Source organism: Musca autumnalis, unplaced genomic scaffold (genome assembly GCF_047663935.1).
Source record: "Musca autumnalis isolate F117 unplaced genomic scaffold, ASM4766393v1 scaffold_1, whole genome shotgun sequence".
Lineage (NCBI taxonomy): Eukaryota > Metazoa > Arthropoda > Insecta > Diptera > Muscidae > Musca > Musca autumnalis.
Genome location: NW_027411644.1, coordinates 245,295,848 through 245,314,165, shown reverse-complemented (window position 1 = coordinate 245,314,165; position 18,318 = coordinate 245,295,848). Strand labels below are relative to the sequence as shown.

General features: G+C 34.9%; 1 protein-coding gene across 3 annotated transcripts in view; it reads right to left on the bottom strand.

Moving 5' to 3' along the window:
- Positions 1–18,318, bottom strand: part of Dscam3 (Down syndrome cell adhesion molecule 3) — a 457,425-nt gene that overhangs the window by 51,708 nt on the left and 387,399 nt on the right. For 2 of the 3 annotated variants that reach the window (XM_073960642.1, XM_073960641.1), the window contains exons 23-24: positions 14,076–14,384; positions 6,535–6,690 (exon numbers count right to left, since the gene is read on the bottom strand). In XM_073960642.1, coding sequence (XP_073816743.1) covers positions 6,535–6,690; positions 14,076–14,384 — 465 coding nt within the window. The remainder of the gene's footprint in view (positions 1–6,534; positions 6,691–14,075; positions 14,385–18,318) is intronic. The other variant, XM_073960643.1, reaches the window with a different exon arrangement.

The window sequence follows — 18,318 nt, the reverse complement described above, 5'->3', positions numbered from 1 at the left end:
GATCAGGGTAAAATCCTAAGTCAATATAACCATGTCAGTCCGTCATTCCGTCCGTCAGTCCGTCTTTTCAAATCACGATACAGCTCGAAATTTTTAAGATAGAGTTTTGTAATTTGGTATAGAAGTTTATATTACCCCTAGGATGTTTCGTATTGCAAATGGGCGATATCGGTCCACGTTTAGATATAGCCCCGATAGAACGGTACCACCCGATTTTCGGGATTTTCCCCCAAAAAATTATCGGTATACGTCCACGCCTTCATATAGCCCACATAGAACGGTACCTTCCAATTTTTGGTATTTTGTAGGTTGTCGCCGCAATAATCCACAGAAATGGCTGAAATTTGGTCTTCATTTGCTGTATTAAACATTCGAATAGCCCCATAGAACGTACCTCCCGATTTTCGGTGTTTTTATGGTTGTGGCCTCAATATTCCTCACAAATGGCTGAAATTTGATATTAAGTCTTTGTTGGGGGTATAAAACGTTCCCTAGAAACTTGTCTTACAGGTCCACGCCGTAGTATAGGCCCCATAGAACGGTACCTCCCTATTTCCGATATTTTGAAAATTGTGGCCTCAATATTCCACCGAAATGGCGGAAATTTGGTACATATTTTTTGTTGAGGGTATAAAACTTTCGTGCAGAAATTTGTCGGAATAGGTCCACGCCTTCATATAGCCCCCATAGAACGGTACCTCCCGATTTTCGGTATTTTGAAAGTTTTGGCCACAACAACCCACCGAAATGGCTGAAATTTGGTATTTGGTCTTTGTTGGAGGTAAAAAGCCTTTCAGAATGAAGTTCATCGGTATAGCCCCCATAGAACAGTACCTCCAGATTATCGTAATTCTGAAGGTTGTGACGTCAATATCCCACCGAAAGATTGAGTTTTGTTATTTAGTTAAATGGGGTTATAAAATATTCCAGAAGAGTATTATCAGTATAGGTATGCGGGTTCCTGTATCCCCCATAGAAGCGTACCTGTTGATTTTCGGTATTTTGAAGTGTTTACTGAAATATCTACGGTGACCAACATTTTTTGATGAAAATAGAGTACATATACGAGGACTACTACATAAGTTTCTGGCCTATATGTTGCCAGGCGCCATTTGACATTTCCATTGAGAGTTTCACATATTTTAGCCTCAACGTACTGAGTACGGTTTGACATACGACCATGTGTTGCGGTGTTTACAGTGACTTGAAAAAATCAATTTGCCAAATAATTTAGTTTATAAAGATATTTTCATAATTTTTGACAGATAACACAAACATCTTTCTGGTGAATCAAAAACCATCAAATTAGGTCTAGTATTTGCAGAGGTCAAGGTCAAAGTTAAAATTTTGAGTTTTTCATATTTTGCATCACAATACCAGTGTGCTTGTTTTTTATATGTTACAATCTATAAAAAATCTATAAAAGGTCAAACCCCCATGAATAAATCATAAAAATGAAAATATAAAAAAAAAATAATTTAAAAGCATTTTTAATTGGGATGACGACTTCTATCTTGTTTTTCAAAATAGTCAGGCTTATTCCTTATTATTAAAACAACTTTAATTTATCAAGGGGTACCAAGGAGTAATGCAGGGAAGACTAAAGTTTTGTATCTGGCCACAGATCCTCAGCAGTTCCCTTGTTTCTTGTTTTTCAACAAGAAACTTTTTATACCCATGTGTCAATTGTTCACTGAAATAGATACGTGTCCAAAGAAACACTCTGATTGAGAATTTCTTTGGCACTACCTAAACCCGTACAACTTCACTGGCAAAAAAAACGAAATCCTTCCCACAGCTATGCGTTGGTTGAGGCTCAACAAAACTCAGCATAATAAGGAAGGGGTTCCATGCGATGACGTGATTTCATGGCATCTTTTGCATTGGTTCAAACGAAGTCGTAAAAGTTCCGATCTTTTCATCAGCATTTGAACCCGTTCCATCTATCCAATAGGGATAAATTTTGTGTTTTTATTTATACAATTTTTTCTAAATATATAAGATTAATTGTCGGAGACTCTTGATGTTGTCGGAGACTCGAAATCACAACCAACGTTGTTAAAACTCTCGTCGTAATGATAATGTCAATGCAAAGGGTTGGTGAAAATGACATGTCAAAGCATTGGTGTAAATGACATGCTTTGGATCCAAAAATTAATAGCATCTTTTGGGGTCCAAGCTCATATAAAATTCATCGATGAAGATGCTAAAAAGATGACATGCCAGCTCACTTGCATCCATGATTGAATGACATCTTTGGCATCGAACATTTTGCTTGAAAAAACACAACTAATTTGTTGGCGTTGCTTATTACAGCAATAAACCACACTTTCGACAGTGCCTGGTCTCCGAAACTATAGTATTCCCTGCCTTACCCCTTGGTAAAAGATCGCCGTTTTTTCCACTAATAAATTAAAGTTGTTTTAATAAAATTGTAAAACAACGACTATGGGATTAAGCCTAACTTTTTTGAAAAAAAAAAATAAATAAACTTTTTTCCAATAATGTAAAAATTGTTTGAAAATGTCAGTGTTTTTGTAAACTGTAAACATGTAAATTAAAACATAAATAAAAACAAAACGAAAAAATTGGTTTGAAAATTAAAAAAAATGAATCTTTGGTTTTTCATAAAACTCATATGTTTAAAAAAAAAACTTATAATTCTTATGGGAAAACGGTAAAAAAAAAACACACACATTTTTACCCATGTAATTTCAATAAACTAAAAAAAGTCTTAAACGGATGGAACGGTATCTGTACAAAAGTATCTTCATGCGAAAATGAAACGTTGTTCCATGTTGTTCTCCACTAAATTTGGAATTTCATTACAAGTTAGTATCTGAGGAAAATAAAATAGTTCACTTTGCGTAAAGGGTACGGTGATTTTACGTTAATAATTAATAGGAGCACGCCGCTTATCTATTTTTTGGTTTCCTTAGTTTCAATATGTTTACTACCGAATTTCATATAGAAATTAACAATCGGTGACGAAAAAAATTGTGGTGTCCCGTGTCGGTCGGTGCAAGAAATGTTGAAAAAATATGATCAATGGGAGTGGAAAAAGGGCTTCAACAATTGGTCTGAATATAAATCAATTTTTGAATCTTAAAAATTGAACCTTGAACCCATTTCCTTCGCATTTTAACCTCGATAATTCGTACAAAATGATCGGTCCCTTGGATTATGAATTATCGAGATTCTACTGTAGAAGCTCTAGTACACATTGAGAAAAGCTACAGGCCAAAAAAGGGACGAGAATTTTGTAATACGTTAAAAAAATCAACTAATTTGTAGTTAAACCATTTCTGCCTAGGGTTGATTCCCTGGTTTCATTTGATTCACATGCATTTGTAAAACAAATCAAAAATAGAGGACATAGAGTACGTCCACTGAAAATAGAGGACAAATAGAGTACGTTATAACAATAGAGTACAGACACCTAAAATAGAGTACTGTCCTCTATAATAGAGTACGGTTGGTCACCGTAGAAATATCGCAAATTTGGTATTTAGTCTTCTTTGAGTCTAAAAACTTTCCGCCAGAAATTTTTAGGTTTGTTATAGCCCCCATGGGACGGTACCTCCCGAATTTCGGTATTTTGAAGGTTGGGTATATTATTTTACCGAACTTACTGGAATTTGGTATTTTGTCTTCTTCATAAACGAAAGGAAACTAATGTTCCATTTTACTTCAATACAACTCGTGTTGGAGAGTATAACAAATTCGGCCTGGCCGAACTTAACGCCGCAAATTGATTTTTTTCACATCGCTGTAAACAAAACAACACATGGTCGTAAGCCAAACTGTCCTGAGTACGGTTATGTTAGAAATTGTCAAACTTTCCAATGGAAATGTCAAAATGTCCATCAGACATGGCTTTATCGACTCTAAATAGTCGGAAATGGATTTGATATTAACATATGTGATCACATTTCTGACTGTAACAAAATGTATGTATATAAAGGGTGTTTTTTTTAAGCTAGATAGAACTTTAAATTGTAAAAAGTAACACAAAAAAATAAATTTTGATGAAACTTTTTTTTTATTTGTTTCAGTATACTCTGACAAATCATCATGAATAGACTCACGCTTGAACAACGCTACGAAATTATCCAAATTTACTTTGAAAATCAGTCGTCGATTCGCGCAACTTATAGACGACTTCGTCATTTGTATGGCGTACATAATCGTCCATCTGAACAAGCCATTCGTCGAACTGTGGATAGATTTCATACCACATACTCTCTAGAGGATGCAATAACAATCCACAAGAGACCCTACAGACTCCATTACATCCAGAAAAATGCACCGTATTGTGCGGTTTTCACGCTGGTGGCATCATCGGACCTTATATTTACGAAGTTTTTCGGCAAATCACACACACGCGACCCGAACGCAAAGTAAGAGAGCAAATGTTTTGATTTGTTTACTTCAGTCTTGTACTGAATGTCATGCAAGCAGGTTGATGCCGCTTTATTTGTTTTTTTTTTGGGTACACTGAAAAGATTTTGCAGTTGTACAGCAAGTATGTGGAGGGAAGAATTTGAAAATGATTTTTTGTTTTGTATCAATATTTTTAATGACGCAGAATGCCTCGTCTGCAATGCATCAATAAAAAATTTATGTATGCTTAGAAAGTCTTAAAAAAATCATTTTTAAATACAATTTGTTTTTTCTCTCAAAAAAATTAACATATGAAGAAAAATACTTTTCAAATTATGAAGTTATTTATATTATTTTTAATTTAAGTCATACAAAGCGAACGCGCCAACAATATATTTTTCATTTCACACTCAATATGAAAATCATCACCCTGTTCTGTCAGTGTAATTTTACCCACACATAAACAATTTAAGCGCTCGCTCTTCTTGGTCGGCTATGGTTTATGCAGATAAACCAGCAACAATTGATGCCTTGGAGGCCAGCATTGTTCGTGTTATTCGTGACATACGGCCAGCAGTGCTCGAAAAAGTGGCCAAAAATTGGACGTCCAGAATGCACTTCGTCAAGAACAGCCGCGGTGCCCATATGCCCGAAATCATTTTCAAATGTTAATGTCACGTATTGATCTTTCGTATAAAAAAAATTCATTACAATTTAATTTTTTGTGTTATTTTTTACAATTTCAAGTTCTATCGGGCTTAAAAAAACACCCTATACCATCTGTAGGCTTAAGGTACTATCTTGGGCTGAGGGTATTATAAAATAATAGTGCACTGTTAAATTGTTTGGTTTCGCACTCAATAAAAAGAGCTTTGGATATAAATAGTTATGTACACTAATACCTAGATTTGCGTTAGCAAAAAATAATAGATTTTTTCGATTTGCGTTATTAAAAACTAATATTTGTGGCTTTGAATTTTGTGAAGTAGTTATTCAAAATCTGTGGAAACATGGGTTTCAACTAGCGTTGTTTCGCAATGCGTCGGAACCAACCATTCTCGCAAATCGAAATATAAGTGCACACTAAATTTACAGAATCTCATTTTTTTAAATTTAGTTTGTTCTCATATTTAAAAAATTTCTACAACATTCGCATGTATTATGTATGGATCGACACCTCCATACAATAGTATGCTAAGTCTAAAAAGTGAGTTTTGCAGGAGAAGCTCTCAAAGTTTGGCAATTTTTTTGAACTTCAGTACTATGCTAAGTCAATATTTGTTTATAACTTCTGCTCGGATTGACCGATCATTACCAAAATTAGACAGAATTTAAGTTAAAGGACGTTCGACACCTCCAAACAATAGTTTGCTAATTCTGAAAAGCGAGTTTTGCAGGAGAAGCTCTCAAAGTTTGGCAATTTTTTTGAACTTCAGTACTATGCTAAGTCAATATTTGTTTATAACTTCTGTTCGGATTGTCCGATCATTACCAACATTTGACAGAATTTAAGTTAAAGGACGTTAAATATAAAAATGTTAAGAACTTGAAAACATGCTAAGTCGACTTAGCATACTATTGTTTGGAGGCGTCGATATGTATTAAGACATATTCTTGGAAATAGCTATCCAATAGCAATTACATTCAATTCTTATCTCCATTTAAGTTGTAAAATCTTTGCAAGCCCCTAACCAATTTAAAATCAAAGATAATAATTAAATCTTTAATAACAAACGAAGAAACAAAAACTAGCATTTTGGTTGGATTATTTTATGGTATCACTGTTACTCCCATTTATTTATTCAACAACGATGTGGGATATCAAAGTACCAAAAACCAAATAAACATTGGTAATTGTATAAACAGAACTACAACTCATGGTTGAACCTTTGGTTTTTTATCGAATTGAACAATTCGTACTTCAAAATGTCATACATTTTTATGTACAAAAACGTATGTATGTACATTGTACATCCATGTGTATGTGTATGTGTGGGTGTATATGTGTTTTCACATATATATTTATGCGCGTATGCATTTATTTAGCTGACTGTCTATGTTTGTGTGTGTGTGCGGGTATTTGTATCTCTGTCTGTATTTAACAATAATAAATACCTATAAAATCAAATCGAATTTCAATTTTCAACTTACCACGTGTGTTTGTGGCTTGTGCCACCACAGATGTTGGCTCGCCCTCACCCACCGATGTTGAGGCGGATACCCAAAATTCGTACATTTGATTCTCAGCCAAACTACGTGCTTCATGTGTAACCGGATAACCAGATTCATCGACACGCACCATGTGAGCTAATATAAATAAAATACAAAACCAGAAAAAATAATATCAATTTTTAAACAATAGAAAGCAAAAAATGCTTAATGTTATTATTTTTGTATATATTATAAACCAAATTTCACAATAATGCATATATTTTTATAATCTACACCACTATGTGGGGAGGGTATTATAAATTGGTTTTGGCCCAAAAGTTTGTAACACATCGAAATAATGGTCGTAGACCTATGCTTATGGAGGTCTCGGAGGTGAAGAAGCCTATTAATGATTATGGTCGGATAATAGTCAGGGGACGGAATGGCCAAAAAACGTATTTGGAGAAAATGTCAACGCTTTATTCTAAAGCCAATATCACAGCTTTTATAAGGCGTATTCGACACAATGATAATGAATTTAGAAAATATCACCTTTACAACAATGTAGGTAGACGTAGATATTCAAACAATGGAGATATTGCAATAGTCGCTAATCCGACCCAATTTTTTATTTTTGCGATTTTAATTAATGACGAATGTCACAGCTTTGGAGTCGGAATGGGCAGAAAACTTATGTGGAGAAAAATTCAATTTTGTACACTATTAGAATATAACCGCTTCTAGAAGGGGTATTTCAAAACCAAAGCCTGTCAATGATCAAACAACGGAGATTTCCTATAGTCGGTAATACAGTCTGTCGCAAAAGTTAGTATACACCGTTGAAACCAAAATGTATTAGGGATAAATATCACTATAACTTATTGAAAACAACAAACCATTAGTTTTATTTGATAGACAAGAAGGTTGTCTTCCATAATAACAATTAAAAGTGCGCAATATTTGCATACATTAGCAAATGTACGGGTCGAATCCCAAAAAGACCAAAATTTATGTCGCAAAAGTTAGTATACAACGGAGAATCCTCGTGGAACTGTGTAAAAAATTCATGATATTTTTGAACAAAATGAAACTAAATCTGTACTAAAGATCATAAACAGTATATAAATTGGTTTAAATGGCAGTTATAGTACTTATAGTGACAAGTCAAACATACACTGGATCGTAAAATCCACAAAAATTGGTCATCTACAAATACAACAACTGTAGCGACAAAATTCCGGGTGTTGTGTCCTATTTATGAATTTTAAAGCCACGAAATGCTCAGTAAAGTTCTAAAGTTTCAATATGGGGTGATCTTGATCGAGTTTCTACTTGTCCTTTTTGAAGAAACGGGAATTTCTTGAAGGAAATCCATACTTTTGAAGCCGTTGTCCTTTTGAAACATGTAATTATAATTAATCCTTACACATAAGGACTTTCCTTTTCAGTTAATTTTCTTACAAACTATGTCCCTTTTCACATTCCCACCAAAAATAAATAGTGGGAGAACCTCAAGTTCTGGTGTAAGCCCTACAGTGATACTCCACCACCACAGAAGGATATGATAGCTAATTTAAAATTTTAATACAGAGCTTTCTCTGCTGTTGTAACGCATGGATTGTGGAAAAACGTTCTGAAAAGCTCTGCTCGCTTCACTTAGGACCAAAATACAACTAAATGGATCAGTTAGAAGTAGTTCATTACACATTAATAGTACATTAGACACTAGGGACACGGGAAGCATGTCCAGTACTGCTAAAAGGCCGGTAGGATTGTATAACTGTAGGGCTTACAACGGACCTTGAGGTTCTCCTTCTATTTGCTTTTGGTGGGAATATGAAAAGGGGCAACATTTGTGAGAAAATTAACTCAAAAGGAATGTCCTTATGCGTAAGAATTAAGGATTATTGCATGTTTCATAAGGACAATGACCTCAAAAGTATGGGTTTCCTTCAAGAAATTCCCGTTTTTTTCAAACAGGACAAGTCGAAACTCGATCAAGATCACCCCATATTGAAACTTTAGAGCTTTTCTGAGCATTTCATGGCTTTAGAATTCATAAACAGGACATAACACCCGGAATTTTGTCCCTACAGTTGCTGTATTTTTATATGACCAATTTTTGTGGATTTTACGATCCAGTGTATGTTGGACTTGTCACTATAAGTACTATAACTGCCATTAAAACCAATTAATATACTGTTTATGATCTTTAGTACAGATTTAGTTTCATTTTGTTCAAAAATATCATGAATTTTTTACACAGTTCCACGAGGATTCTCCGTTGTATACTAACTTTTGCGACATAAATTTTGGTCTTTTTGGGATTCGACCCGTACATTTGCTAATGTATGCAAATATTGCGCACTTTTAATTGTTATTATGGAAGACAACCTTCTTGTCTATCAAATAAAACTAATGGTTTGTTGTTTTCAATAAGTTATAGTGATATTTATCCCTAATACATTTTGGTTTCAACGGTGTATACTAACTTTTGCGACAGACTGTACATCCCATTTCGGCCCAGCAGTTCAAACTCATCTGTTAGCGATATTTATTCTTCTAGGCTGTTGAAGTCTTTTCGGCGAACATAAAGACGGTAGTCTGGGGGTACCCCATCATATATGCGGTCTTAATGATGAAGTGTTTTGAGATTGGGGTGCTGTCTGGCTATTGTTAATAGTTGAAGTATGTATTGCTATGCATTTTCTCGGCCGGACTGTAGGCAGTTGTAGAATGAGTGTTCCACCTGTTGCAAGTATCGCTTGGCCAAACATAATTTTTCGGCTTCCCTGCAAAGCGAGTGCCATGTAGCATTGCCATACTTCTTAATTCTGTGCCACTTGAGAGCGTTATACAAAAGTGTTGACCTAGGTTGATTAATTTTTGCACAAGTACTTATGAGGGCACAGAAATGAAAAATACAACTTTGGTCCATATCAGATTTGGCCCCCTTATATATCTTTTCCCGATTTTGCTATAAATCGCTCAATTTTTTTTTTCTGAATAGCCTTTAAATTTAACATGGGATGTTTTCTCAGGCCCCTGAGTAGTTTCACCGATTTTCGCAAAAATCGGTTCAGATTTGAATATAGATAGCTCCCATATATATCTTTCCCCGATTTTGCTATAAATCGCTCAAATTTTGATGAATAGCCTTTAAATTTAAAATGGGATGTTTCCTCAGGCCCCTGTTCAGTTTTACCGAATTTGAATTGATTTCGCAAAACTCGGTACAGGTTTGGATATAACCTCCGTATATATCATTCTCCCATTTTGCTATAAATAGTTCACTTTTTGAAAAATAGCCTAAAAATTAAACATGGGATGTTTTCTTATGCCCTTTTTCAGTTTCACCAAAATCGGTTTAGATAGCTCTCATATATATTTTCGCCCGATTTTATGTATTCGATGCATTAAGCACGCAATGTTTGTGAAATATTATTTAAATTAGGAAAATGTGACGTAATTATTCGTAATTGAGTGACATCGGGCGAACATATGGAAGCAATATTCAAACCTGAACCGATATGGATCAAAGTGAATATTTAATAAGTACTTGTGCACAAATTCATCAACCTAGGTCTACGGTAAGACTGGACAGGGGCCTGAGGAAACATCCCATGTTAAATTTGAAGGCTATTCAACAAAAAGTGAGCGAGTTATAGCAAAATCGGGAAACATATATATGGGGGCTATATCCAAATCTGAACCAAAAATCGATGTATCTACTCAGGGGCTTAAGAAAATAACACATGTTAAATTTGAAGGCTATTCGATCGAAATTGAACGAGTTGTTGCAAAATCGGGAAAAGTTATGTATGGGGGCTATATCCAAATCTGAACCGATATATCTGAGAAAGTTGCAGGGATGGGCAGAATATTTTTTTCACATTTCGCTTCGGAAGATATGTCCAATTAACGGAAATAAAGAGCCAAGGTGGCAATCAAAAGATATACTCTACGAAATATTAAGAATTTATATTTTTTTATCAAATTTAAATTTTTAATTTTTGATAACGGTATTTTGTCCAGTTGATGTCAACTTATTGTACTAAAATTTTATATTTAAAGCACATCTATCAAATCCCCATCAAAAACTTTTAATATTATCAACAAAATTTAATTATTTCTGAAAATTTTGTTGGTAATATTAAAAATTTATATGCTGATTATATGATTTTTATATGATTATCACTTTAGATTACCTTGAAAATATTTTTCATATTTAAGGGGTTATCCCTACTTGTCAATTTCAAAAAATCGAAGAAATGTACTCGCTTAGTTTGAAATACAAGTAGTATAGAGTGTGCCGCAAAAATTTCAAATCGATCGGAGCAAAATTGGCTGAGATATTACCTTTCAAAGTGGAGAACCCGTAGTGTTTTGTGTGTTCAGGCGTACTTTTTTGGTTTATTATACCACTTCTTTTTTCATAATTTGAATGTACCTCACAATGGCTACCTGTTGGGAATTCCCTGAAATGAATTCACTTGTAACCTATGAATGAAACATGTGGACGGTCATTCATTTATTTCCAGGTCCTGGTATAGAAGTATTGTACCTGTGAATGGGCGTTTCATATTATAAAGCCGCTCATTCATTATTTTTTCGTTGAACCAAATATAATGTCGTAGCCAACGAAGTCGGTGCCAACGATAGCTCGAAAACGGATAGACCGATCTTCGTATATTTTTGTGAGCTTATTAAATAAATTAAAACCTTGTCTTTAAGCGAGACCGATTTTTTTGTTAGAATAGATTTTTGAAAATTCTGTCTCCCCTAAAGACAAGATTATTAGGTTCTTAAAACGCACACCAAAATATATGAAGATCGGCCCATTCGTTTTCGAGCAAGCGTTGGCACCGCAAAACGCTTTTACAAAAAATGGCTTTCGCAGGTAGCCATTTACCACAAAACTGTGCAATATTTTTCAACAACAAAAATTCCAAAGGTAGTTTAAGATGTGCTCTTTCATAGGAATAAAATATTTACCTATAAATATTGGTAGTTTTCTCAGAACAAAATTATGAAAATTGAGTTTTTTGGCCAGCACAACTAGGGATAACTCCTTAAAGAGCTATAACTTCGTTATGGATGGACATATCGACAAAACTCTTTCAGATTCGTCGTATCTGATGTGTTTACTGTAAGAAAGAAACGTAAAGTTAACATCACATTTTCGATTTTTTGTCCACTGCGGCAACACTGTGCGTCGGTTGATAACGATAGTTGCTGATGATCGGGAATTGTAATGATAGGGTGCGACGATCGTGGTTGATGTTACGATTTAGCGGTGATCGATAACGTGTTGATTTATGTTGGGTGATTGACGACGATCTGTTGGTCTCCGGGAACGTCTACTGTATAACTAGCTAACTCTAATTTAATTACAGCTACGGTCTCGTACAAACTACTGCGTACATCTAAGAACAGAGAACCGAAGTCCCTATGTGGGTGGAATATCAGAACGTTCGTGTTGCACGGAAAGCCGACGCTTCCGTGTGGGACAGAAAGCCGAAGCTTCTGTGCGGGACGGGAAGCCGAAACTTCCGTGTGGGGCAGAAAGTCTATCTCTCTACGTTGAACGGGAAACCGAAGTCTTCGTGGGCGAACAGTAAACCAAGAGACTCTGTTTGCAATGTATTGATGGGACAGCCACAATGGGTAGTCCCTTCCAAAAATTACCAAAACCCCACCTTGGTGTTGGCTGTAACAATTCTTCAACGGCAAAAACTAGAATACTTAAGTCACAGCTGGTATGAAGTGACTGCGAATTACTCGTATTATCCATCGATTATAGCAAACAAATGACTTCAATGTATGACTGGCGTAGATGGACCATGCTGTTGAGAGCATATCGGTTAATTGTTATTACGATGGTAGTGGAAGACCATAGGTGTTCTTGTATGTATGTGACATATGTCACGTTACAAGTTTCTGATTGGTCCAAACTGTATACATCATATTATTTCATTCAGTCATGTATCAGGTTGGAATGTGGACTATATTGGTCCCTTCCTTCGGGTACCTCCACATAAAATTTGGGAAAAGTTCAGTTTGAGGACTCGTCTCAGATCTAATTGAAACATTTTCACGGCTCTATTACAACGGTACAATTTTTCCCGGGTAAGTCCATACTTCCTTAGATAATGTTTTAAGAGCTCCAATATACACTGCCGACACATACCAAAATGGCTAGTGTGAAAGATAACTTTCAAACTTTTTTAAAAATGTCTTTCAAACTTAGTTTAACGTAATTTAATAAATATTTCAACTTATCTATGTTAATGATTAATAATACATCCCCGCAATACGATACATTATGATTCCACTTATTTTTCGGCATAATTATTGTGTTTGCTTCTTTTTCCGTCAGAGGCGTAGATTATATCTCTGTCGGAACAGCTGAGTGATACTTTCTTACTTGTTTTTTGTATATATGTCAAGGTTTAACTTTTGTCTGTTGAGAAATGTAAAATGCTAATCAGAAAGATCAACAAAGTTTTGTGGTATAGGGTATCACATAGTCGGTCCCTTCCCGTCTGTAGACTTTGCTCACTTGTTAGTATTTCAATTGGATTTTTTCCTATTTTTCGAATTAAGATTGGCTACTATAGGCCCCAGTTAATCAATAAGTCGTACCTTGACTTATCCCGCAGCTTTAATATCTCAAAAGCTGTTGCTTGTATGCACCAAATACCTTCTACATTGTGTAAAAGTTTTTGTTAATTAATTAACTTTCTTAATTTTCCCACAGAAAAATAAAACCAAAAAAGTTTTCTTCTACCAAAAATTGAATGGAGGTCTTAATTGGCAATGTCTTGGTCCACAAGACATTGGTAATTAAGATCTCCATTCAATTATGTGATAATTACACCGACAAATGATTACCCTTTTTTTGGGAATTGGGATGGAGAATTGAAAATACAAGAAAAAACCTTTGCAAACTTTCTCCATTCTTCTTACGTTTTTCCATACCAAAGGGGCATTAAATTGAAATTAAATGCCAAAACTTTTACATTTCAAATCTACAATCAGCCAGACAGCCAAGAAGGAAAAAAAGTTCAGCTAATAAAAGTAAATACAATGCCATCCACGAAAAGCATGACTCCCCTGGCTTTCATACTTCATTCCGAAGGAGAAAAAAAACATATCGAGGAAAAATAACCAGCTTATAGTGTGCGTATTAAAAATCTCTCGCTCAAATGCGAATAGTACGTTAAAGCAAAGTTTGCGGATATTACTGCACCTTTCATGACTTTCAATGAAAAACTTTTCCTATCACCATGTTTTTGTGTCCCTCTTTTCCTCTGTTTTACACACAAAAAAATAAAGTTTTATTTCAACTTCTCAAATTCTTCACTTCAATTTTTGTTTTCGATTTACTTTTCTTTTTTTCTGTGGGTTTTGGTAACTTTGAGTATTGGTCATCAACATCATCATCATGATCATCTTCTTTGGGGGTAAACCAGGAAGTGAAAAATAGAATGACATTGACTGTTTGGTTGTGATTGGGGTGGTCGTGGGACAATACTTACATTTGGCCTGTCCTTTACGTCCGGCTTCTCTTGAATAGACTGTATAATGGGTTATTATGCCATTCCGATTTCTCGGTGGCAGCCATGAAATCAAAATGGAATCTGCTGTTAGAGCTGCTGCCTTAATGGCAGCCGGTGCATCTGGTACATCATCCTCCGTTTGGCAATATAACGGCTGACTGGCTACACCATCACCAGTGGCCGTATATGCCAGCACCCGCAACGAGTAATTGGTCGCCTTGTGTAGTGTGTGCAGATAGGTTTCCAAATTCGATGTACGTTTTATTTCTAGTTTTGCTGGGAAATCAACTGTTGTTCCCAGTTGCATTGAGGAGAGACAAACACAGACAAGAACCGAAAGAGAACGATGGAGAAATAGACAAATTAGAATGAAAATTGAGTTATTTTTAAAGTACTTGACAAAAAGTTCCAAATTTGAGTATGGTATGGTGTATTTATGACTAACAACCATTAGAAAATTGATTAAGAAAAATCTACATAATTGACTTTGTAAAAAAATCTTAGTGCAATTTGGGAATACATAAAAATATATAAAAAATCATAAATTGTCAATCAAAATCCTAACACTCCGCCTTTTTATATATGAATAGAGGAAGCAGTGTAGGGTATCGGATAGTAGGCCCATCCCGATTGTAGCCTTTGTTTACTTGTTAAGTAATATGTTTGTCTTAATTTACAAAAAACAATTCACATCCATGAATACTTCTAATATTATGTTGATTTTAAAAATATGTAGCTATTTTTACAAAATATGTTTGTGCTTCCAGACGCTAGTAGAAGATTGAAACTAAATCGCTTTAAACGGTATTTAATTTATTGACACTTAAAATATCTGCAAACAACCAACCATTTTAATTGTATGACACTCATATTCACTGAACTAATAAATTTTTATAATAACACATGTTCATTCCAATAACATTCTCTAATTTATAAAAACACAAAGTATTTTTCCAAAAAAAAAAAAAAAAAATAAATAAATAAAAATTTGAACTAGTTATATAATGTGACTATGGAATCACGTCTTTTTCTAACATAAACAAACCAAATGCATATTTTTCCTATTCAATTTTTATTTGACCTAAACAATCAGAAAAAAGTACACACATTTTAAACATGAACGAAAAGCAACACACAAAAACAATATTGCATACCGCAAAATTTTAACCACAAATCCATACACAGAACACAAAACGATACAAAATATGAAAACGAATAGTCTGAAACCATAGCAGCATTCAAAAGGATCAATCAAATGAAAAAAGACTAAAAAACGTTTACAATAAAACAGAATTTTAAATCTAAATATCAAGTGAAATGCTAATGATAGCATTTCATGGAAATATTCGACAATGTGAGTTTGTTAAGGACTTTGTGGCGAAAAATACATGCGTTGACTGATTAGTAATCGGAACTGCTGCATAAATAATTCGAAGAATTCTATTCGACACTGATTGGGATCTTATTGCAAATGTAATGATGGTAAGGGGATGACGTGCGATATGGAAAATAATAGTAAATGGTTCTGAATGTGCCCGCTACTTCGTTAGCGAAAAGTTGTCATTTATAGAAAAGGGGATGAAAACAGACCCCCGTTTTATTTATTCTAGAATAAATACAATGAAATTTGAACAATTTATTCAAACTACAAAATTCGATTCCTTTCCAATATGTAAAACGATTCGACTTCAAATTCGTTCGGATAACAAGCTGTTATGGTGAATTTTTTGTTTGAAAACAAAAATGAGTTTATTTATACATTTTTCAGAAAAAAAAAGAAGTTTGGTTGATGTTCGACAAATTTGAATTGAAAGCGTCTTAGTAAAACAGGCCATTCGAGTAGTTTGAATTTCAAGAACCATATTTTCATGATAACCTATTAAGCTTAGAGTCACTGGCCTTCATTCAATAATTTAGTACTATTTAATATTTTATTGCACATGTAGTACACATTTCCAGATCTATTCCATCACCCAATACTAAATTTACGGTCATTAAGTACTCTTCGTATGCTTATAACTATATTTTCCAAAATATCTCAATCTTAATCTCAATATATCAATCCTAAAGACAGGTTTTAAATTCCAATTATATTCCTTCATATAATACCAAATTGTAACAAATTTAGTACTTTTCGTACGCTTATATTTATTTTTCCAAAGCGAATTCCGTATCTCATCCCTACACATCAACCGTAAGCTTCATTATAAATTTCAGAATCCCAATTCTATCCTATCCCAATACCAAAATGTGCCAAATTTATTTATTTTTGTACATATAGTACCCGATTCTAATGCGACCTTCATAATCCTACGCACCAGCCCTAATAAGAGAATTCCAGCTTTATTCTTTCATCTAAGACCAAATTTTTCCAAAATTTAGTACTCCAAAGCAACCTTCATATCACAATCCTACACATCACCTGTACGCTTATACAAAATTTCAAAATTCCGGAAAGACGCAATACATACTTGTTTACAAATTATTTATTACTTTCGTACTTCTATGGTAAAAATTTTCAAAATCACCTCCATAACACTAACACCAAATTTCAGAATTCTAAAACTGAACCTTTTTTTCCTGTTCTAATTTTAGTAGCTTTCATACTCTTATAGTACTCATTTCCAAAACCACATCCACATCTCAACCGTACACACCAAAACTGTCGCTAATACCAAAATTCAGAATTCATACTCTATCCGTATATATTTTTATTGGGAGTACCATTTACCAAGTGTTTGTATATTTCGTTTACCTATGGTACTTATGTCCAAAGCTCTTCCCTGCACAGCAACACTGACCTAACTAACTCTATCCCTAGGCCCAAGTCAATATTTACTACCTTTTGTGCGTACTAAAGTATTTCCAAAACCAACTACACCCAAAATTCACATAATACCAAATTTCGGAAAACCCCTACGCCGAATAACAAATTAAGTAGCATTTAGTATCCTTCGTATACTTATAGTAGGTACTTCTAAAACCACATCCACATCTCAACTAACAGCGTTCTTCATACAAAATTTCATTATTCAACGACGAGCTGAGTCGATCTGGCTATGTATGCCCGTCCGTCTGTCCATCTAAACCTTGTAATCACGCTGCAGGTCGCAATTTTAATCGGATCGTCACCAAATTTTGTGTGTTGATGGGGGTCCCGGAGTTGAAGAAGCCTATTGATTTTGGTGATGGTCGGATAATATTTAGGGCTCGGAATGGGTAAAAAAGTTATTTAAAGAAAAAGTTAACTTTTTTTTACAAAGAGAATATTTTAGCTTCCATAGGGGGTATACCAAAAACAAAATCTGACAATGAAAGTAGAGAATATCAACTTTCTAACGATGTAGAGTTGGGTGTCGTAGGCGTTCAAGCCCAAACCCAACTTTTCATTTTTGGGATTTTACTTATAATGACGAATATCACAGCTGTGGTTGGGGACTTTCCAAAAGCAAAGCCTTACTATGGAAGTCGTAACGACGATGCACTTAAATGCGTTTCAAAAAAATTTACCTGTATTAATGAAGTCATTCAGAGCATAGGCGCTAAGCTATCCCAATTTTAATATTTTGTATTTTACCAGTCAAAAGATCATGCGCAGGGGTAGTGGTGTAGGGTATAAGATAGTCGGCCCCGACCCGACTACAGCCTTGGCTCACTTGTTTCATAGTGGGTTGCTTTTTCTAGGGGAGTGTTACTAACCCGACACCCAAACCCAAGTTTTTAACGTTGTTATGGATGAACGCGCGGCACATGTTAGCTCGCTCCCTTTAACGGGTGTTAAAGGCAGCTCCCAGGTGACAACACGGAGAGGTCAGTGTCCACTTGAGATGAAAGAGAGACCAAGATAAATCCTGGACTTTGCCATGTTAAAGCTGGTCAGGACCGTTCTTTGGTATCTTTCATCCAACAAAATCCACCACCTAAAAATTCATGGTACGATCAGGAGTGTCGTAAGGCTACGGAAGAAATGAACGCGACATACAGACCAACCCTGCAGTCAATAGAAAGAAGAAAGAGCAAGAAATACGTGATCGTGAGAAACTCGAGATGTTCAGGAGTCAAAATAAAGTCTGAACATTTTATCAGAGTGTAAAACATTAAACTGTTGCAGGCAGATTCTCCTGCACCCCGTCTTTCCATTTTTTAAATCACGCTACAGGTCGCAATTTTGATCGGATCCTCACAAAATTTTAGTGGTTAATGAGGGTCCCATAGAGGATCA